We start from the raw sequence: 23525 nt of genomic DNA on the forward strand, positions 1-23525 counted from the left end.
TCAATCTGACAAATACCAGCAAATTCACAGGGGATTTTTATATTCTGGCACTTTTGATCTTACAAAAGAACCGTTCTTTGAACAATTGTTCACTTGAGATGGCGGGAAAACAACCTGAAGAAGTTTCTAAACATTCTTGTAATTTTATTTTAGAATTTTAATGTCATAAACAAAACAGCACAGCCTCGATAATCAGACGATCTAAACCTATATCCTGATAGGGACGGGTGCAGTCGGGAGTCCTCAAACCTATACATGAATTATAATTTTAGTACTTCCTGTCCATCATCTATGAGATTTATGAATGAGAATATTTTCAAGTAATCTTAAGTATGTCTAAAATTCATTCATTCGTGTTTAATAATTATCTTCACATCTGAAATACAAAAGTAGAAAAGTTTAGAGAAACAGCTCCCATGTTTGTAGCATGTTAGTGGAGTAACCGTGGTTATCTAATGTAATCTTAGAAATCTACCGGTAGATGTCACAGTCGGGCACTTCACACAGGCGCCATATTGTAGAGGTGAAGTCACGGCTGATGAATGCATGTCTATGATCACATTTGGTCTATCCTTGATTCAAAAGCTCTTAACTCACTGAAAGATGAACCAATTCTGAAGCTGTTTGTTTAGTCACAAATGTCGGACATGAATTTATGATCCAGGACACCTGATCGAATGAAAAATGCAAGTTTTTATGGCAAGCCTTTTTATGATTTAAAAGTTAAGTTTGACTATCCAGAATTAACATTGTAGATATCAACAACGCCTTTCTGACTAGTCGTAATCACATTTTGAATAGTCAGAATTTGAATTCAAGATATCTGTAATTCAATTTTGCCTAATCAAAAAGAACATTTCAGATATCTGCAAGTACATTCTGCCAATCCACAATTGTCATACAGATATCTACAACATTATTTCGGATATCCACAATGTGAATTACAGATATCTGCAAATGAATTACAGATATCTGTAATTCACATTCAAGATATCTACAATTCCATTTTGACTAGTCAAAATTCCATTTACAGATATCTACAATTTAATTTTGTCTAGTCAAAAGTTAATCTAAGATATCCAAAAAGGGACATGTAGATATCTTGAATTGTATAGAATTGAGGCGAATTAAAGATATCTGTATTTCTAATTCTGCCTAGTCAAAATGTAATAAGAGATATCTTAAATTGGAATTACAGATACCTACAATTCATTTGCAGATATCAGTAATTCACACTGTGGATATCCGAAATGACGTTGTAGCTATCCGTATTGAGAAACCCCATACACATGAATGGCAAAAGTGACGTAATTTCACCTTGTCAAAATGATGTCGTAGATATCTGTATGACAGTTGTGGATAGGCAGAATGTATTTGCGGATATCTGAAATTTTCTTTTTGACTAGGCAAAATTGAATTACAGATATCTACAATGTTAATTCTGGATAGTCAAACATAACTTTTAAATGTTAAAACCGCTTGCCATAGGTTTTCATACTGTGCAGAGTTTGGACAAAACCTGCAAACATGACAAAATCTGCCATGAAAGCATGAATGCAAAGGTATTTCTCTTAAACTCTACTCACTGGTTTATGTTCTGTGCAAGAAATTGGTGGATATAATTTGCTCTAATTGCTTCTTTAAAACTTGACAGAATAAATGGGAAACACTCCAGAATGTTGTGGAAAGCCTTCACAGAAGAGTGGAGGCTGTTAGAGCTGCCAAAGGTGGTGAACTCCATGGTAGAGTACATAACATAACATATAACACACATAATCCATTATCCACATAACAAATCTCTCCCAGGTGACATCTACATGTAGATATCTATGAATTCAGCTATTTTAATGCTAATTATGATATCAAACGTTTGAGTTTGACTTTATATAAAATCGTTAAGATATAAAGGTGTGCTTTATGGATGTTTCAGTGGTCAGAATGATGGAAATAACAGAATCATAGATAACAGTTCCTGTCATAGCTAATCCTGCAGTCCTGGTGTCTGAAATATTGAACATATTAACCTTTTGATATTTATATTATTGAAGTAAGTCCTGAGTTATAATTTTAAACCATCCTGGATGAAAATATCAACAATAATCTAACTTCACTCAACTGTCAACACTTTTTCCTGACACCTTACTTTCAGGGTTGTCACAACACCAGCGCCGGGTTTCAGCGGCTCAGCGTAAATTCAGGCGGACCATGAGCTCTCAGAAGGCGTTAATCTTACACCTAGCTCCTATGGGACAGCTGGCAGGAAGTGGTGTTAGACTGGAACCAAGACCTGGCCCAGTATCAGGGTCTAAGTCCAAAGTCTCTGCTGTCTCTGTTGTTTGAACTAGAGTCAAAGTTTCAGTCTCTGGTATTGTGACAGCCCTGGTGATTTAGGAGACTTTAACTTGAACTAAACTTGAACACACCGCCTCTGTTAGTAGAAATGTAGAAGAAGAAAATCTACACCCAGTCAAATCTACATCCTGGTTATTTTACACCTCGCTGTTTCTCAGGTCTCGTGACCTCTGCTCACCTTCTCAAACTCAGTCCTCAGAAGTCAGAGGTCATTCTACTGTTTGTTTGCTATAGTGACGTCGCTATGATAACCGGGTCTCTGCGGGGTCAGAGGTCAGCTGCTGACACAGTGGTCTCTCTGCTCCTGAGAGCAGTCTCCTCTCGCCGCCGCCCCCTAGTGGGAAGTCTATGTAAGTGCACGTTTCTTCTTATCTGGTTCACACAGGTCGGCTTCACTGTCAGGTTCCTGTCCTCTGATTGGCCAGCCAGCACAGCACCTCTCCACACCTGCAGGGAGGTAAATGAAGAATCATTCAGGCTTTGTTAACACTGCGGGCCGTCACGCTCAACTCTGATCTTTTTCTCAAATCAGATTTTTTTCCTGCCGTTAGCCTCTCTACCCCTGAAGTCATCACAATAGAGTCTAATTGCCAAAGACACTGTATATTTCTCTTTCAATGTAAAATAAATAATATTTTCCTCATATTTAAGTCTCTCCTGATTGAAATAAACCAGATCTCTAAAAGGAGCCAATATTCTCATCACTCTGAGTGGGGCAGGATGAACGTAAATAAAGCCAAACTTTAGTCTGAATCAGGGGCGTAGCACAGGGGGCTAAAGGGTACTGATTACCAGGGCCCTCAGTGGGAAGCCTGCAATGAAAAGTTTTTTCTTGTAATTAGTGACATTATTGAATTAAATTTAAGCTGCCCTGTGCAGTTGAATGCCACTTATTTCCCATTTTGCCACTCTTTGATGTTTTTTGCCCATTTAGGTCACTTTTCACTCATTGTTTGCCACATTTTTGCCACTTTTGGACCATTTTTTGGTCACTTCCCACCCATCTTTGCCATTTTTCTCCAGTGTTTACCAATTTTGCCACCTCTCTTTGTCACTCCCTGCCCATTTTTGACAACTTTATCCTGCTTTTTGCAATTTTTTGCCCCATTTTGCCTTTTTACCACTTCCTGCCATTTAAGCTGCCTTTTGCAATTAAATAACACTTTCTGCCCATTTGTCCCACCTTTTTTCAGATTTTTGCCCAGTTTAGTCACTTTTCACTCGTTTTTTTGCCATGTTTTTGCCACTTTGGGACCATTTTTGCCACCGTTTACTCATTTTTTGGTCACTTCCCACCCTTTTTTGCCACTTTCTGCCCTTTTTGCCACTTTTCTCCCAGTGTTTGCCGCTTTGAGCAATTTTGCCACTTCTTTTTGTCCCTTCTTGCCCATTTTTGACACTTTATCCTGCTTTTTGCAATTCTTTGCCCCTTTCTGCCTTTTTTTGACACTTCTCACCTATTTAAGTTGAATTATGCAAATAAATGTCACTTTTCACTCTTTTTCTTTCACTTTGGGACCATTTTTGCCACCGTTTACTCATTTTTTGGTCACTTCCCAGCCATATTTGCCACTTTCTGCTCTTTTATGCCATTTTTCTCCCAGTGTTTGCCACTTTTAGCCCATTTTTGACACTTCTTTTTGTCACTTCTCACCCATTTTTGATACTTTTATCCTGCTTTTTGCAATTCTTTTCCCCTTTATGCCTTTTTTTGCCACCTCTTGCCTATTAAAGTTGAATTTTGCAAATAAATGTTACTTTTCACTCATTTTTTGCCATGTTTTTTCCACTTCGGGACCATTTTTGCCACCGTTTACTCATTTTTTGGTCACTTCCCACCCATTTTTACCATTTTCTGCCCTTTTATGCCACTTTTTCTCTCAGTATTTGTCACTTTTTGACATTTTTGCTACCATTAACTTATCTTAATCGCCACTTCTCACCACTTAGATTGTGGCTCTTGCAAATGCATTTTTCAACAGTTTGAGTAACACTGGACTAAATTAATCAGTCAACAGACTGAAATCTGCTTAAAATAGAGTAAAATACAATACTGCTCCTCCCTTAAAAATGTTAAAATGGTATAGAACAGCACTGCCAAATATTGCTAGTAAATTTGATTTAACCATAGTAAAAATGTTGCTCACAAATGGGAAAATTATTTTTCAAAAATACATTAAAATGCAGAGATATTTGTAAAAAGACTCAACATATGTTGCTTGTCTCAACGGTAAAAGGGGGCCCCTGTGTAAATTCTTTCTGGGGGCCCAAAATCTCTAGTTATACCCCTGGTCTGAATATTCAGATATCTGTTTCAGTTCCCTCTGAAGTGTGTCAACACAAAACATTAAGGATTCAGCAGAAGAAGAGTCATAAATGTTCTCTTTAAAGGGGACATATTATGCAAAAATCACTTTTCAGGCTTTTCTAGCAAAAATGTGCCCCTGGCCTGTCCACAGTCCCCCGAAGAATCAGGAAAATCTGACCTCCCCTGCCCTGTTTCTCCACCTCTCAGAAAATGTGTGCTGAAACAAGCCGTTCTCAGATTTTCCCCTCATGATGTCACGTGGGAAGTCAGCCCCGCCCCCAGGTTCAGTTGACCCTCCCCACTTGGAAAAAAGTTCCGCCCTCCTGAGCTGAGAGTAAGATCAGGACAGCCACATTCATTAAAGGGGTGTGAGAGGGGTGTGGTCAGGGGCGGAGTCAGACAGCTCAGTAACATTTAAAGCCACAGACACAGAAACAGCTGGTTCTGAGCAGGGCTGAAACAGAGGAGGTTTGTAGACATGCAGAAATCAATACTGGAGTGTTTTTCAGCAACAAACTTCACAAGCCTGTTTTTAGGACGTCTGAGAACAATATAAACTTGTTTTAAAGGGTAAAATATGTGACCTTTAATGTGAGCATGCTCAGAGCCTTAGGCTCGTTACCATCTTTACTGTACCTGGAGTTCTGGCGTCAGGCTTTGTGGAGCTAGTTTACACAGAAAAGGCCTGGTTCTGTATGTTTCATCACTGTTCACCCTCTGACCTGACCCGTGTAAATGTGTGTACCTCTCTCTGAGCGTCGGCTGGCTGCTCAGGAAGCTCAGCTGCTGCTCCAGACGACAGACTCTGAAAGCCAGGTAGCACGAGGAGAGGACCAGCAGGAAGACCCTGACACAGAAGAACATTAGATTAAACAGGGACGAAAAATAGAATAAACAACAGAGAGAATAAAACTCAGATTAAAGAATCAGCCTGTAGTGTTTCCTAAATAACAGCAGTGTAGTTTTGTTGACTGGTTGTACTTCATTTACATGTAATGCACAGAAAATACCCAGTTATCCTGAGTTTATAAGAGCAGAGAGACCGCTGCAGCAGTCCAACATTTCAGCTCATTTTCAGTCAGTACAGGCATAAACACAGCTCCTTTAACATGTGAGTATTAAAAAGAATAATCTGCCTTTACTCCCATCAGGCTTTGCAGCAGAGGCGTAGCTAGGGATTTTTGAGTATTACACAGGACCCCCCTTAACCAGCCAGTAAAGCAATGAATCTTGCGCCATTTTTACAAATATCTATGCATCTTGATGTACTTTTGAACCAAAATTTACCCATTTATGAGCAATATTTTTTCTATGGTTGAATTAAATCTACTTTGATTATTCTGCAGCTCAGGACTATACCATTTAGACATTTTTAATGGAGGAGCAGGGCTCTCCCAGTATTGTATTTTACTCTATTTGATGCAAAATGCAGTTTGTTGACTGATTTATTTAGATGCTTTTGACACTAATTACTAAGAACAAATAAACAAAAACACTTTTTATTGCAGGCTTCTCAAGGGTCCCTCTCTACTTTGGGCCTGGTAATCAGAACCCCCGCCCCCCTTGTGCTACACCCATGCTTTACAAAAAAATCTGAATTTTCATGAACAGAAATCAACATTAATGGGAAACATTTTTCTATGAATGAGTCTTTTCATATCATCCTGATATTTTTAGGAAGTCTCCTCTTTCTCAATTGTAGCTACAATAAGCACTGAAGGGTCAAAATATTAACCAATCTATAGTGATGAAACTAAAAAGTGAAGGTTTAAAATCATCTTTTACTATTTGACATGCATTTCATATTAACCAAAAACAAAACAAAAGTCCAGTGCACATGAAAAATGGAGAGTTGATGAAAACTCTGGTGAAATGGTCCTTTAAAGTTAGACTGCAGTGCTGCTGTAGAGTCACATGGGATCATCCAGCAGGGGGCAGCACAGACTAACTTTAAATCAGAACTAGAACACACAGACTTCATGTTCTGGTGATGACTGCTGGACTCACAGCAGGATGAAGAGCTTCAGCAGCTGGTACTCGGTCTGACCCAGTTCAGGTACTGGTTCTGTCAGCAGGATCTTCTCTGTCTCCAGACTGCTGTCTGTAAAATAAACAACAAGAATAAAACTCAATCTGCACGTCTAACACCACAGTGTCCCTGGAAAAAACACCACATCACAATATTTCTATGACTGAATCCCAGAGTGTTTACTGCCAAATATCTCCCTGATGAAACTGCTTTAGTGTTTTTAAACCTGTATTAAGGCTCGTCAGGAACATTTTTACTGTGGTATTTATTTAAAACATGGACTTTAAGTTCATAAAGCTGCAGATTTATAGAAGTAGCCTGTATGTATTTATGCAAACATATATTTAATATTATATCAGTGGCTTTAGTGTTTATGGAGCAGTCAGAATGACAGAATAAAAACATTTACACATAAACCAGAACAGGACTGATTTCTGTGATACATGCCCATACAGTGATGTAGTAATCTTACTTTATTTTAATATAATCTTAATTTTTCTTCATACATTGGTCTGGAAATAGTTTATTAGCGGGCATGCTTCATTGATGTCAGTGTCATCTCCACTCCTGAAGGAGAGCCATAGAGAGCTGCAGACTGGGATCATTCAGAGCAGCATGCATGTAAATTAGTGATTATACCGTTAAAACATTTATATTACAGACGTCATGGCCTCCCTCTATAAAAGAGACTCCAGTGTTAAAATATCTAACTCTGATTCTGTTATCCTGACGTGTGGAGATGCTGGTTAATAACTTGGTAAAACACTGAAAGCAGAATAAAACCGAGTCTCTCCTGTTTGACCCTCAGGGTGCTGTCTCTAGAGATCGTCTAAAAAGTCTGCAGACTTTGTGCTGACTGTGAAATAACTATTCTTAGCACTGACAGTGTAGAGCAGTGATACTCAACATGTGGCTCTTTCATGTCTTTATTTGGATTATTATTCCCATTTTTAAAACTTTTACCATGCTTTTTGCATTTTTGGGGGGCATTTTTTGCCACTTCTCGCCAATTTAAGCCGCCTTTTGCAATCAAGTACCACCTGTTTCCCATTTTCCCAACTTTTTGCTGATTTTTTCTAGTTTTAGTCACTTTTCACCCATTTTTTTTGCCACATGTAACTCATTTTTTACAACTTCGCACCCATTTGCCACCATATCTCCCCATTTTTTCCACTTCTTTTTGTTACTTTTCACCCATTTTTGACACTTTTACCCTGTTTTTTGCAATTTTTTTGCCTTTCATTACCACTTCTCACCCATTTAAGCTGCCTTTTGCAGTTAAATTCCACCTTTTTTCTGATTTTTGCCCATTTTTGCCACATCCACTCATGTTTTTGCCATTTCTTAACCATTTTTGCCACTTTCTGCCCTTTTTGCCACTTTATCCTCAGTGTTTGCCCCCTTTTTTGCCAATTTTGCCACTTCTCACCCATTTAAGCTGCCTTTTGCAATAAAATACCATTTTCCTCACCTTTTTTCTGATTTTGGGCCATTTTGAAAAATTTTTGCCAATTCCAACTTATTGTTTGGTCACTTCCCATCCATTTTTGCTACATTCTGCCCTTTTTGGCCACTTTTCTCCCAGTGTTTGCTGCTTTTTGACCATTTTGCCAACTCTAACTAATTTTAACTGGCACCTTTCACCAGATTGTGGCTCTTGCAAATGTATTTTTCAACAATTTGGCTCTTAATCTCACTGGCTGTCACTGGTTTAGAGACCACAGCAGTGGAAAGAGCTCAGGACAATCATACTCCGGTAAAAGTACAGTTACTTTGGAGAAAATGTGTTTAAGTAGAAGTAAAAGCACGGGTCTATAAATCTACTCATGTTAGAAAAAAAATGTTTCTATCTAAAGTTACTTTAATCCTGAGGGCTGAGCAGCTGTCGAGGCTGGATCCAAATGTAGATGCCACTGCAGTTTCACCTACATCAGTCTCCAAATGATAAATATTCCTCCAAACTGAAAGGTGTGAAATACTTTTGGCAGCACAGACGCTCTGCTCTCATCATGCAAACATTAAAGCAAACATTTTAGAACAGTTTGCATACAGTCAGTCCTATTTTCCTTAATTTTGCATATGTTTTTCTGATTCAATATCAGGCTGACATAAAAGTCATTCCCTTTAATACAACAGTTTACACTGATTTGCATTATGAGTCCAAATAATTGCAATCAGATATTTTTCATAATTGTTCAGACTTTCATACTGATGTTTACAGTTGGAATCAAAATCATTTAACCCCCAAATGAAAATCAGTTTTATTGTGAAGTTTTACAGACGTTCTGTCCCCAGAAGCTGGAGTCTTGATGTTCATCTGGTCTGCAGCAGGTCCTAGAAGCTAAAGGTGCTCTGCTGAAGATGCTGACATGAAGGGGAGTCATTCTGAGACTGGAGAAATTACTGTTAGTTTGATTTTTTGTTGAATTTGGAGAAACGACTTGAAGCGTTTGTTATGTTGAGCTATTTAAATTCCTATTGTTTGATTTGTCATTTCTAACAGCAGAAAGTCTGGAAACTTCCACAGTAAACCTGAAGTGTGATGGGGTTGAAGGATTTTGATGGCAGCTACTATACTGGTTTGTCAGAGCTTTGTTACGATCAGTGATTACAGGACTGTGAGTAAAACTAACCACTCCGTTTACTACTGTGATTTAAATAAACTGCCGTTCATATTGATTCATGCATCATCTAAGTTCATGCTAACATAAATGCCAGGCTTACAGGAAAGAACAGTTATGTTTCAGCCCTAGTAAGAATGAGGAGATGTTCTGTCAAATATGAACTGTCCTTTATAGTAGGGCTGCAACTAATGATTATTTTTTATGTCGACTAATCTATCAATAAATTTCCCGATTAGTCGACTGATCGCGATTATTTGGCATGCTATTTTGGATCCCCATTTTATGTAAATAGTAGCAGTTTAAATAGTAGCAGTTCACCTGCCTTGCAGGTTACAAATAACTAAAGGATGGCTTTCTTTAAAGTGAGTGGTATGTCCATAAAAGTAAATAAAGCAAATAGCCCATCCAAAGTCCAACAGTACAAATAAAGCTTAATGTAAACAAATCAAACTTCCAGCCCAAGTGACTGAACAACAGATTAGAGTTTCTTTAAAATGCAGTGAAGGACCAACATGTCAGCATGTTCTGGTGTGAGGCTGGCTCTCTTCTTTGAGTAGTGAACTGCAAGTACAGATGAGTTTTTACTGGCCGGTATTTGATTTTACCAATATCAAAAACAATAATATGATTAGTTGACACTTGAATTTCTGTGTCGACTAATTTTTATAGTCGCCATATTCGATTTTGGCGACTAATCGTTGCAGCCCTACTTTATGGTAGTAACTACTAGAGAATATAGATTTCCAACCAGGGTTTTCAGGTACAGTCACACCTCTGTGATAAAGTCAAACACAACAGCTGATTGTGGAGAATCATTCTCTCTGTGCTCCTGTGGAGTCAACAGAGGAGTAGAGCAGGGGTTCTCAACGTTGGCCGAGACACAGAGAGGGGGTCTCCAGATGCCTTAAAAAAACTAAGAACATTTTTGAATTTCACTGCTTCCACTTTATACTGATTTTGCCTAATTTTTGATCAATTTTTATCACTTTTCTCATCAATTTTGCTCATTTTAACCCACTTTTGCTACTTAAAACCCATTTTTTGTCAATTTTCAACCCTTTCCACCACTTTTTTCTGCCTGTTTTTGCCACTTCTAAACCAAATCTTGCCACTCTCTGCCTATTATTGGCTCTGTTGACACATTATTGCCCCTATTAACCCCTTTTAAAGCTACATTTCAAAATCTGATATGCCCATTTCTGCCAGTTTCTGACTTTTTCTGCCTCGGCTAACCCTTTTTTGCCAGTTTATATCATTTTCATCAAATTTCACTAAATTTGCAACTATTTTTGCCACTTTAACGCCATTTCAGATACTTTTGAATCCCCTTTTACCACTTAATATGCCCATTTTTGCCTTTTTTTGGTCATTCTGCCACTTCTATCTAATTTTTGGCATTTCTAACCCATTTCTGCTACTTTTAAAATCCAATTTCACCACCCTTCCCACCATTTTTTGCCATTATTAACCCATTTTAACTATTATTAATGTATCTTAATTCTTTTTTTAACAGTAGGATTTACATTTTTAAAAGAGGGCTACTTACTACACAAATGAATCAAAATGTGTTTCTTTGATAAGAGTGGTTATTATTCAGGTTAAATATAAAATACCACAGCTTAACTTTACTATGGACCAGGATTTTGCTGGCCCCCAGTGTGACTGGGCCCCAGAAAGCTCTCCCATTTTTCCCCCCTTATGGGCAGCCTTGTCCCCACATGACTATTCTAGAATGTTCCTGGCCGTGTTCAACCACCTTCAGGTACAGTGGGGGTACCTTTTAGGGGGGTCGCAGGCTGAAAAGGCTGAGAACCCCTGGTGTAGAGTGTAATACTCCAGTAGAAGTACCGTCACTCTGCTTAAAACTCACTGAAGTAAAAGTAAAAGCACTGATTTCGTTACTACAGTAATCTGAGTAAATGTAATTAGTTACTTTCCACCCTGGAAAAACCAGAAACAGGTCCATACTGGTCAGTCAGAGTCCTTTATCAGGACTAAATCTGGAGTTTTAGTTTCATTTTTAGCTGTGAGTCCCAGCTCACTGAAGCAGGAGAAGGCGGGAGTGTAGTCGTTACAACTAGAACTTAATTCTCCAGATTTCTCAGCTTCAGCAGGTCGTTGATGCGTTCTCTTTCTTACGATCTAGGATCGTCCAGTCGCACGGCCCGGCTTAGACCTACCGGTGAGCGTGTGCGTGCTGAAGGGGGTGTCTGCAGCGAGGCCGGGGGAGGAGTTTCCCAGGAGGTCTGGGAGAGACGAGGAGACGGCGGGGAGTGACGGCTTCCTCCTCCACTTCAACACCTCCGGGAACTCGTCCTAAAGAGAGAGAGAGAAATACTTAAAAATACTCAAATACCTGAATCGTTTAAGCGCTCGGAGCAGGCTAATTTGGCTCTTTGGTTGAGTAACACTGCCTTAAAGTTATTCAAATCCCTTCTACCTTTTTCTCTGGTATCCTGACGTTTTTTGCAGATTACAGCCTAACTATGAAGTCTAACATTATTTTCCTAATCGTTTTTATCAGTGTGTCCATCCACGTTGTTCACATTACAAATAAAAAGGTATTTCTGTTTTAGAAAAGGAGTTTACATTTTGAAAAAGGCTGAAAAATAAATACAATTCTTGGTTTGTTGCTTTGATGAATGGTTATTGTTCTGGTTAAAAACTAAATACGGTTATCACAGATTAACTTTATAATGGACCATGGTTTTTGACCTCCATGCCCCCCCCATTGGGCTGGGCTGCAGAAAGCTCTCCCCTTCACCCCCCCTTATGGGCGGCCGTGCTTGCAGTCAGAATATGAACAAGGACAGTGACGCTGAGTTAAGGTGAGACTGCTGTTATCCTGCTTTTGTCAGATATAAAAAAACGAGAGGATCTGGGCTTTAGAGCGTTCCTCTAGAGCTGACATACACTGATATCTGCGCCCCGATGAGGGTGAGGCGTGAAAGGGTCAACAGCCCCAAAAGCAGAGAGCATGGATTGATCCGCCTCTGAAAATAGTCCCTAACACATGCCCTCATTCTCTTACTTGTTCACTAAAGCGTCGTCATATTTAACCCCCTCCTGACTCCGTCATGTGACTGTTTCTCATAAAAACAATATTTTTAAGAGAACCTGAAGGCAGCGTGGGGAAAGCCTCTTATCCTGGAGCATGTCGGGGTCAGTGAATGTCACACACAGGGCCAAAACAACAGCCGTGGTATTTGCCTAAGCCTGTTTCACCGGCCGGTGCCTCGGATCAAACGCCGTGGTTTACATCATCACACCAGGAGAAGGCCGCGTTTCTGACTGTTTTTATAAGCAGATTTTTCAACAGGAGGTTTGTTTCTAACAGGTCAGCGTGCAAAAATCCTGGTTCTGAGAAAACGGCAGAGTACAGGAAAGAGAAAAAACAAAGAACTTTTAGAGGTTCGACCTTTAGTTAGTCAGGAACAAATGGAACGTGTTCTCTACAATCACGGCTGAAATGTTCAGTGATGTTTATATCAAATCAAGTCTGACCAATCAGGTTTGAGTCTAACCTTTTTGTCAACAACCACAGTTCCAAAATAGTTGGGTCGCTGTGTCATGGGCATAGCACAGGGGATAAAGGGTACTGATTACCCGGGCCCTCAGTAGGGAGGGGCCCTTGAGAAACCTGCAATGAAAAGTGTATTTTAGTTTATTTTTTCCTAGTAATTAGTGACATTATTAAATCAAAAGTGACTAAAGCAGTGATCCTCAATGCCCATTTAAGCTGCCCTGTACAGTTAAATGACACTTATTTCACATGTTGCCACTCTTTGATGCTTTTTGCCCATTTGAGTCACTTTTCACTCATTTTTTGCCATTTTGGGACCATTTTTGCCACCGTTTATTCATTTTTTGGTCACTTCCAACCCATTTTTGCCACTTTCTGCCTTTTTTCTCTCAATTTTTGCAGCTTTTAGCCCATTTTTGCCACTTCTTTTTGTCACTCCCTGCCCATTTTTGACAATTTTATCCTGCTTTTTGCAATTTTTTGCCATTTCCTGCCCATTTAAGCTGCCTTTTGCAATTAAATGACACTTTCTGCCCATTTGTCCCACCCTTTTTCTGATTTTTGTCCAGTTTAGTCACTTTTCACTCATTTTTTTGCCACTTTGGGACCATTTCTGCCACTTCTTTTTGTCACTCCCTGCCCATTTTTGCCAATTTTATTCTGCTTTTTGCAATTTTTTGCCCCTTTTTGCCTTTTTTTTGCCACTTCTTGCCCATTTAAGCCCAAATGCACACTTTCTGCCCTTTCCCCCCACTTTTTTTCCCTGATTTTTGCCAGGTTTATTCACTTTTCACTCATCTTTTGTCATGTTTTTTCCACTTTGGTACCATTTTTGCCACTTTCTGCCCTTTTTTTACCACTTTTTCTTCTCATTTTGCCACTTTTTCTGTCAGTGTTTGTCACTATTTGACCGTTTTTTTTTTTTTACCTTTAACCTATCTTAATCGCCACTTCTCAGCACTTAGACTGTGGCTCTTGCAAATGCATTTTTCAACAGTTTGGCTCTTTGGTTGAGTAAAACTGGACCAAATGAATCGTCAACAGAATGAAATCTGCATAAAATAGAGTAAAATACAACACTGCTCCTCCCTTCAAAATGTCCAAATGGTAAAAACCAGCACTGCCAAATTTTGCAAGTAAATTTAATTTAACCATAGTAAAAATGTTGCTCACAAATGGGGAAATTATGTTTCAAAAATACATGAAAATGCAGAGATATTTGTTAAAAAAGACTCATTGTATGTTGCTTGTCTCACTGGTTAAGGGGGGTCCTGTGTAAATTCTTTCTAGGGGCCCAGAATCCCTAGTTATACCTGTGCGCTGTGAAAACTGTAAATAAAATCAGAACTCAATACGAGTTCATGAGATTTGACAATCACTGACTTCTGATTTTATACAGAAACCCAACTTTTTTGAATTAGTGGTGTATTATGATGACGTATTAAATATGTTTGAAGGTCCTACAGCTATGTGGTTATAATATTTCAGATGCATTTTTCCATATTTGTTGTTCAGAGCTTCTTAAGGCTTTATTTCTGATAACACGTCTTTAGAAAAGAGAATAAAAATGTCATCAATATCCATAACTACTCTACTTGTTGGCTAAACTATCAATGAGACATCTCCTAGGGAAACCTTTAGCCTGTGCTGCAGCCCTACTTCTGTGAAAGTCCAAGAACAGTAATGACAGGTGCATTCTGGGAGAGAAATTGCTTCTAAATGCAGTTTAAAGGGAAAGTACACTGACCATAGAGAGTGAGCTGGGCTCCTCCAGGTACTGCTTCAGACTCAGACTCTTCCCGTTCACCTGCAGACAGAAACATGGAGTTAGGACTTTAACACGTCTCCTCGTATATCCATCAGAAGAAAACAGCAGCACTGATGATCCACAGACCTGTAGATGAGTGCAGATCCTCCTTAAGACGTCGTAAACGCTGTCTCTGGACAACAGCGACACGAACACGTACTGCAACGCCAAACAGAGAGACATTAATGATACTGCTCTCACCTAAAAATGACCTCGAACTAATAAAACACAGGAATTATTTTCTGTCCTAATATTCTTAAACTAAAGTTAAAATTCCTGATATCTGCTTTGATACCACAACTCAAGCATTTAGCGTTAGTTCAAGCTAAAGAGTCAAACACTGCCGTATAACTAAGATCAGCTGATCTCACACAAGCCCTCATCAGCTGACGATCAGCTGATCTGCTTCCAAGCATGCCATTGGCTAACTTCCACATCTAAACTACTCTAGCCTGCTTACTCTTTGCTGCTCCCTCTGCAAGCCACTTTTTGCAACCCTCCTCCACCCCAGCTCCTCCTTTTTTCTGCTTCTGTCATTCTGATGTTGCTGATGCCTGCTGTGCTGCTTCTCTCCTGCCTCAAGCTTCCCTTACTGGCCCAGGAAAGGCAGGAACATGTGCTGTTGATGCTTTCTTCATAGGCTTGTCAAACATGGTCACACATGCTCAGGCATGGAACATATTGCCTTGTGTGAGTGCGAGCTAAGATTGATTTATTTATTAGAATTATTGATGTTGTATGCATTAATCTCACATTGAAGCAACACTGTTTAATACCCCTGTACTTTGTAAATAAACTCATGGTTCTGATTTTATATGAGCAAAGAGGCTTTAAGCTGCTGTATCAGTGATTTATAAAACTTAATAGACTGGTTGTTTTTAAAATGGCTGGCATCACAGACTCCTATTGTGTGCTACCTTCTGTCCCGTATCCATGGTGATGGCGAGCCCGTTTGGCACCAGACCGGCCGTCTTGTGCTTCTTCACCAGCCGCACTGACACCACAGGTATGCACACCTGCAGCAGAAGCAGTTCAGTCTTTTATTTTTAGAGGCAGAGCAGCGTCTTAATGATGTCTGAAGTCAATCAATCCTGTCATGAAGCTTTCATACATGACCGGTCTCTGTCCTGAGCTGACGTCTGAAGTGTGACCTGGACTCTGCAGAATAAACACTCGGCTAGACCGAACTCAAACACGCAGAGAACAGAGGCAAACACGCAGAGGTGGACTCAGAGGAGTCATGTAAGGATCATGTATGTAAACTGGTCGATTCAAGAGGACTGAAGTCAAAGCTCCCACACGGCTGAAACCTTTGAAATGATCAGACTGTCTGCTATGTTCAGTGTTTTTATTGCAATGATTGACAGTAGAGATGCTCAGACTGGGATTTCAGCTGACACTGATATTTAAACATGTTTCCTTCATTATGAAGAACACCAGCTCTCTCCTGCACTACTAACCCTAATACATGCAACACTAATACTGATGATTATATTCTACATCTCTAATCCATATTATCACCAAGCTCCACACTGAGAGCGTGACAGAAATACAGAGCTGTTTATGTTTGCTTTAGATAATGTTAACGAGCATTCCTGCAGATTTCAGGAATTTAAAGTGTTAGATTTCCCAATATTTGGTGCCCACAATTTCTATTTTGTTGCCATGGTATCAAGCAGGTTGATATTGTTCGTTTTCACTGATATAACATCAAAGTTTATAATTTAGGTCGATAGAAAAGCCTAGATTGTGAAATGACACACGGCCTTTTCCTTAACTGTTGTATAAAAACCAGCAGAGGCACATGGCCTCTCATGGTGACATTTCTTTTTCTGTTTATATAAAACAATCAGTGATCCACTCGCTCAGACTAAAGATCAACAAACGTCTCTGTTCATGCTGGCGTTAGTCTCTGTTTACAACTCAAATTAAAACCTCCAGAATAAACAGACGCTCCTGGATTTATCAGAGAGCTCTCAGCTCATCAAGACTTTGAAAAGCCTTTGAGAGAGTTTTCTTTCTTCTTTATTTCATTAAAATGAAAGTTAAAGGTTTAAAAGAAAAGGCGTTAAAGGGGGCGGAGCCTCTGGTCTCACCTTGATGTCTTTACCAAACAGGTTTGCGTAGAAACAGAGCCAGTTCCTGGAGATGTAGAGGCGACCCTGGAGCAGGATGTCTCTCAACAACGCACACGAATACACTGAGGAGGAGGAGGAGAGGGAGATGAAGCAGAGAGGATGCAGATGAAGAAGAAGAAATGATGACAAAGAAAACAAGACAAGATGTCAGAGTTTGACGACAAAGAGGAGAAGAAAGTGTGAGACAAAGACAGAAAAACAGGAAAATATGAAAAAGGAATTTAAAAAATGAAGAAAAGATCAGAAAGGGGGCAGATAAGAAGAAGACAAAGAAGAACAAAGACGTTGGAGAGGACAAGGGTAAAGACAAAGAGGACAGGAGGAAAAAATAGCAGGAAAATGAAAGAAAAGGAGATAAAGGTGGAGAAAAGAAAGGTGAGGAGAGGATGAGAAGCGTTTATGTTGCTGTTAAATCATGGATGATTAGAATTTTCATCATTAGCTTGAACAGCAGATTTAGGAGCATGGCTCTAAACCAGGATAACACAGGTGTTAGTCCAGGTTAACTGACCCTACCTTTCATCAGGATCTCCTCTTTAGGAACCGTCTGGAACAGTTTGTGGTACTGAGAGTTGTATTTACTGACGGTCTGTGAATGCAGCACAACATACAGGATAATGAATCAGTAAGTAATCAGATGAGGTGAAAATATGTGGTTAAATCTAATATTTTCATTTTCCTTTAAAATCCTTCAGTAACGATTAAAGAAATCCTTCCATCAACATTTTTAATCCTGGAGCCAAACCAATGACTGGAACAAGCCCAGGACACCACAATACTAGCCAATATCAGCAAAACAGCCAATTTCATGATGGAAAAAAAATAACTGTAGCCTTAAATAATTGATTACTACATCAAAACTGACAGTCCTATATTCAGTGAATGGACCGTATGGAGTTTAATTTTTACTGAATTAATGTCTCAACTTCCTGTCAGTAAAGGAGGTCAGAGCGGAGCGGCTCGGCGCTGTGAGGCTCAGACGAATTCCAGCCTGTGGCCAAACTGTCAGTTATTAAGGTAAAACTTTGGTAACAGTAGTGTCGTAGTATTCAAGACTGGTCTTGGTCTTGAGACCAGTCTCTAGACCACATTTTCAATGTTGTAGTCTTCTCTTGGACTTGAGAGCATTTTTACTTGGTCTTGTCTCTGTCTCGGACTGGTCGGACTCCAGATTTTCCATCAAGACCGGTCGAGACCAGCACTGATCTGCTGTTCTTCAACTTCATTAATGAGATAATAAGGAGAACCACTTGATAAGATTTATTTTATTTTATTTATTTATTAAAAAGAAAACTCAAATTAAAGAGAGAATTCTCCTTAACTGTACGACCTTGTCATGGTTTTTCAAAACGGATTTTTATGGTCTTGGTCTTGACCCCCAAAAGGCTTGGTCTTGTCTTGGTCTCGGGCAAGTCTTGGTCTTGGATAGTGTGGTCTTAAGCACAACACTTGGTAAGAGTTCTGCCACTCTTCCTCACTGACCAATAAAAATCAAGAAGGGGCGGGACTTATGATACTGGCTTTGTCAACAACAATGGCTGCGGAGAAACTGATCTGCTGCTAATGTCAGAACAGGATTTGTTTGATTTGTCGCCTTTTTTTGGTAAAAAGCGCTCTAATTAAATCACTGAGTGGGTGGGGCTTATTAAAATGACCTTACAGGGCATGCAGATGGTAGAGCGGTTTAAGGTGTGGACCACGAACGCAGGTGGCCCGGGTTTGAATCCGGCCTGTGGCCCTTTACCGCATGTCTCTTCTCTGTTTCCGAGTCTATCCACTGACCTCCTCCATCTAGAAAAGGCCCAAAACAAATCTTAAAAAAAGGCTTTACACACACTACTGAAGAGCAGGATCAGCTTTTGTCCCCCAGCAGTAAACACAGGTGAGAATCACTCCGACTCTCAGGTGGTGGACGCTGCCGGAGTGGAAACAAGCCCTTAACCTTCCTAAGACTTCTCTTACCCTGTCTCTCTGAGCGTTTCTCTCTCAGTGCTGCCGTTTCCTGATATGTGGGTCAGAAGTTACGTCATACAAACACACAGACCCCCCCCCATATACACCTGTCTGCCTTTATTCTCCCTGAGACGCTGACTTCCTGCTTCCTGTTCCTGTCTGAAACAACAAAGACTGAAAAAACATGGGAGACTGAAACAACAGAAATCAGAGCGACGCCGGCTCAGGCTGGTTTGAACATTTGGGTCAAACTATCCCAGTTAAGAGGATTTAGAGTGAAAATGTGTCAGTGACATTGTTAAGTTCAGTAAACACGTCTCCTCTGATTGGGCTGACTTTAAATGCAGACACTTTTAGCAGAAATAGTGACTGGTTTTAAAAGCCACAGAAACCCTGGGACTATCCAGGATCACATTTTTTAAAGCACTTTACTTTAAGGTACTCCAAAATGAGCAAACATGAAGATCTACACTCTGTGATTAGCTCCATTTAAAGGATTTAGTCAGCAACAGGTGATTTTTAGAGCCGACCACAGAAAGAACAGGGCGGAGCCTGAGTGACATCAGCTGATTGGTTCCTGAAGGTGGCTCCTGAGGCAAACTTTGGCCATAATCAGAAACGGTCTCTCAGACTGACTTTAGATCAAACCAGAGACAGAGAGGAGAAGCTGAGGAGGATCGCACACCTCCTGATTAACAGCTACAGCACACCACTTTGTAATCACATCAGCTACGCCCCTAATTACACAGATCTACCGTCATTCTTCAAACCAAAACAAACACGTTATAAAAAGGTTTGATCCCCTGCAGTGTTAGTCCAAAAAAACAACAATTCTGACCGAATGTTTGTTGAATCAGGCTGTAAACATGAATGTTTTAACATCGGGGTAGATGGGACTTCTGCTGCTTCTGGACACAGCCTCTAGTGGACATGAGAGGAACTGCAGGATTCTGCATTTGGCTTCATTTTTCAACCAAGGAGGTAACGTTAAAGTCTGTTATACGGATGAAAGTAGTAGGTTGTTTTGGTCATTCACAACAGCACCATGTCGGACTATGCAACAAAAATCTTGTCCCATCTTGGCTGACAACCTGACCACACAACAAAAGTGATCCTGACCGCTCGCCGTATGCTGACGTCACCTCTGTCTCCGTGACTGAGTGCGAGGTCAAGAGTGTCAATCACTCTACAACAGAAGCGCTAAGTGTGATTGTAGTGGTCTTTTGCTCATAAAAAAGTAAAATAAGAAACAACGATGGATTGGATTATGGATAACAGTTATGGATGTATCAAAAGGAGGACAATAAGGACCGGCTCTCCTTCAGATAGGACTTAGATATGCATGTGATAATGTAAATAAAATAAAATAAAATGTACACAGTAGTTTTAAGGAATAAAAGGGGATAAAAGTGGTAAATCTTGTAATTGATGATGCAAAGATAAGGAGCAAATGTTCTCTTTGACGTCAGGTCAGGGTGTCAAACTAGACGAAGATGTGAGAAAAATTCTGACATGCTAGTCTTGTTGAATCGAGGTCGTGGGGCATCTTTGATGCGTTGTTAATGATGTCACACTACAAGGCTGTCTGTCGTTCCCAATGCTCTAAATCGGGTGTGAGTTTTGAAAATGAGCTGCGACGTTGCAGTCAGGCTTAAATCTGGCTGAATTTGTGTAGTCTGAGCCAGATGCACCTTTGTAATGTTTTTGATCATCCATCCATTTTCTATACCCCTAATTCTGTCCAGGGTTGGGGGGGGGGGCTGGAGCCTTTCCCAGCTGTCATTGGGCAGGAGGCGGGGTACACCCTGGACTGGTTGCCAGTCAAACGCAGGGCTGACATATAGAGACAGACAACCAGGCACGCTCACATTCACACCTATGGCCAATTTAGAGTCACCAGTTAACCTAATGAGCATGTTTTTGGTGGTGGGAGGAAGCCGGAGTACCCGGAGAGAGCCCACGCGTGCACGGGGAGAACATCCACACAGAAAGGCCCTGACTGGGAAACGAACTAGGGACCTTTCTGATCATGATTTTGAAAAATGTATGTACAACTAATTTTGACAGTGTTAGAGCAGACAGGATCCCCCGCCCCTGCTGAAATCTTTGGCGCTCTCCCTAAGGGTGCCTGGACCCCAGGTTTAGAACCACTGGTGTAGAAGCTCAAATGCTCTACTGTGCTTCCTAACAGGGATGGAGTCATTACCGGTTCATCTCTCCAAGCTAACCACAGGAATATGAGAGTCCTCCTAGAGAGAAGACACGCTCCAAGCACTGACTCGGACTGGTCATCAGCAAAGCAGCTCCAGCAGCAGCCAACACCGGCTGTGCAGAGATTTCCTCTGAGTCTGACTAAGAAAGTCCCGAGGGCTTTGCCCCCCTGCTTTCATATGACAGCAGTTTGTCCTACAGCTAAAGTGTACTGAATGCTCCCCTACAAGGGTTTTTCCATCGTAAGTGTTCAGACGGGATGCAGCTTGAGGGTGTGGGGTGCAGGACCTGCCCCCCAGGCTCCAGAGGTAAGGGTCTCATTTCTGTGTTAGCGTGTTTCTAAGTTTTTAATCGAGCTCAATTTCTGTGAAATAATCAGAAATAATGTTTCATTCCACTGTATCACTGCACTCTCTCTCTCTTTCTCTGCAGTTTGGTTAAAATATGACTGCAGTATTTATGTTTTTCCTTCATAAGTTTAACACTCTGGAACTATTGAATATAAAGTAACAGCTGTAGTATCATTGAAAGCACGTGTCAAATATATCAGAGTATTAAAAAGGACCTTAGAAACAGAGTCTCTATGGTCTGATAAGATCTGCTAAAACAGACACATAAACACACAAACACCCCGACTGTGTTTCCATGGAGACGAGACAGACGCCGGAAACTTCTGCAGGGACGTGGAAACGGTTTGAAAGGACTCCTGCTGCTCCGTGGTTACGTCTGGATGTCTGAGAACATCCAAAGAGCTCTGAGTCTGTGTGGTCCCACATCGCTCACATGCATCAGGAGGTGTGGTGTTCCTTCAGCTCACGTTTGGCCTCTTTGTTCTGCTGACTGTTGTTGTTTTTTACTGTTTTTGTGTGTTTCAGGACTCACCGATCCTCTGTAACACTTCTTCACGTCTTCATAGGAGAGGTCGTCAATCAGCTGCAGCCTGCAGACAAAAAAACGACACAGAAGATCACATCAATGCTGCATCACAACATCACACCACATCAGCACATCTAACAGCACAGCCCGTCTGTGGAGATCCTGTCAAGAGACAAAAACTTAAGGTCAGAATCTGGGAACTCCAGGTCATTTAAACTTGATTTTCTAACGCAGACATTTAGACTGCTGACTCATCAATCAGACACCCCTGTCTACTGTCAATAACAAGGACTGGGTTCATCAGGGTCCATTGTCTGGGTTTATCAGGGTCCATCCTCTGGGTTCATCAGGGTCCATCCTCTGGGTTTATCAGGGTCCATTCTCTGGGTTTATCAGGGTCCATTCTCTGGGTTTATCAGGGTCCATTCTCTGGGTTTATCAGGGTCCATTCTCAGGTTTATCAGGGTCCATTCTCTGGGTTCATCAGGGTCCATTCTCAGGTTTATCAGGGTCCATTCTCTGGTTTATCAGAGTCAATTCTCTGGGTTTATCAGGGTCCATTCTCTGGGTTTATCAGGGTCCATTCTCTGGGTTCATCAGGGTCCATTCTCAGGTTTATCAGAGTCCATTCTCAGGTTTATCAGGGTCCATTCTCTGGGTTTATCAGGGTCCATCCTCTGGGTTCATCAGGGTCCATTCTCAGGTTTATCAGGGTCCATTCTCAGGTTTATCAGGGTCCATCCTCTGGGTTTATCAGGGTCCATTATCAGGATTATCAGAGTCCATTCTCTGGGTTTATCAGGGTCCATTCTCTGGGTTTATCAGGGTCCATTCTCTGGGTTTATCAGGGTCCATTCTCTGGGTTTATCAGGGTCCATTCTCTGGGTTTATCAGGGTCCATTCTCTGGGTTTATCAGGGTCCATTCTCTGGGTTTATCAGGGTCCATTCTCTGGGTCTATCAGGGTCCATTCTCTGGGTTTATCAGGGTCCATTCTCTGGGTTTATCAGGGTCCATTCTCTGGGTTTATCAGGGTCCATTCTCTGGGTTTATCAGGGTCCATTCTCTGGGTTTATCAGGGTCCATTCTCTGGGTTTATCAGAGTCCATTCTCTGTTTTATCAGGGGCTATTCTCTGGGTTTAACTCTTATCTTTATTTATTAAAATAATCTGAAAACAGTGTATTACATTGAATAACTCTGTAATAATGACGTTAAGCTCCTCTCCAGCTGCAGCTGGTTGATTGTTGAATCACACTGAGGTTTTATCAGTCATCATGATCCTGGCGGTGTTTGGGATGTAAATGTGACCTCAGATAATAGGGACATGGTGTGACAGTCAGACTTTAACATGACCTGCTCAAACACACTCACATGTTCACTGTTAGATCATGGGTGTGTGAGCCACCATCAGCTGTTTCCTCTGAATCAAAGCGGGGTAAAAATACTGACAGAGGATGAGTAATGTCAGGTTTTATTCAGCTGTAAATGTTGGTTCACCATCAGGGAGTTAGAGTACCTTATGAATTACAGCACAGAGCCAACTTTAGAGTTGGTGATCCACCTGTCATTAGGAGGGCCACATGCATTTCCTGAGAGGGGCGGAGTCAGGGGCGGGGTCAGACAGCTCATTAACATTTAAAGCCACAGACAGAAACAGCTGGTTCTGAGCAGGGCTGAAACAGAGGGAGGTTTAGACATGCAGA

The 23525-nt window shown here is 40.8% G+C and overlaps 1 protein-coding gene across 1 annotated transcript in view; it reads right to left on the reverse strand.

Annotated features, from left to right (window-relative positions):
* Positions 1-1416: 1416 nt before the first annotated feature.
* LOC121515427 (GRAM domain-containing protein 2A-like) overlaps positions 1417-23525 on the reverse strand; it is a 46901-nt gene continuing 24792 nt past the window's right edge. The window contains exons 3-12 of the mRNA XM_041796190.1: positions 21828-21885; positions 17298-17370; positions 16740-16843; positions 15561-15659; positions 14731-14802; positions 14584-14643; positions 11494-11629; positions 6668-6761; positions 5406-5507; positions 1417-2799 (exon numbers count right to left, since the gene is read on the reverse strand). Of these exons, the coding sequence (XP_041652124.1) occupies positions 2751-2799; positions 5406-5507; positions 6668-6761; positions 11494-11629; positions 14584-14643; positions 14731-14802; positions 15561-15659; positions 16740-16843; positions 17298-17370; positions 21828-21885 (847 nt within the window). The 3' untranslated portion in view covers positions 1417-2750. The remainder of the gene's footprint in view (positions 2800-5405; positions 5508-6667; positions 6762-11493; positions 11630-14583; positions 14644-14730; positions 14803-15560; positions 15660-16739; positions 16844-17297; positions 17371-21827; positions 21886-23525) is intronic.

Source organism: Cheilinus undulatus, linkage group 9, assembly GCF_018320785.1.
Source record: "Cheilinus undulatus linkage group 9, ASM1832078v1, whole genome shotgun sequence".
Classification (NCBI taxonomy): domain Eukaryota; kingdom Metazoa; phylum Chordata; class Actinopteri; order Labriformes; family Labridae; genus Cheilinus; species Cheilinus undulatus.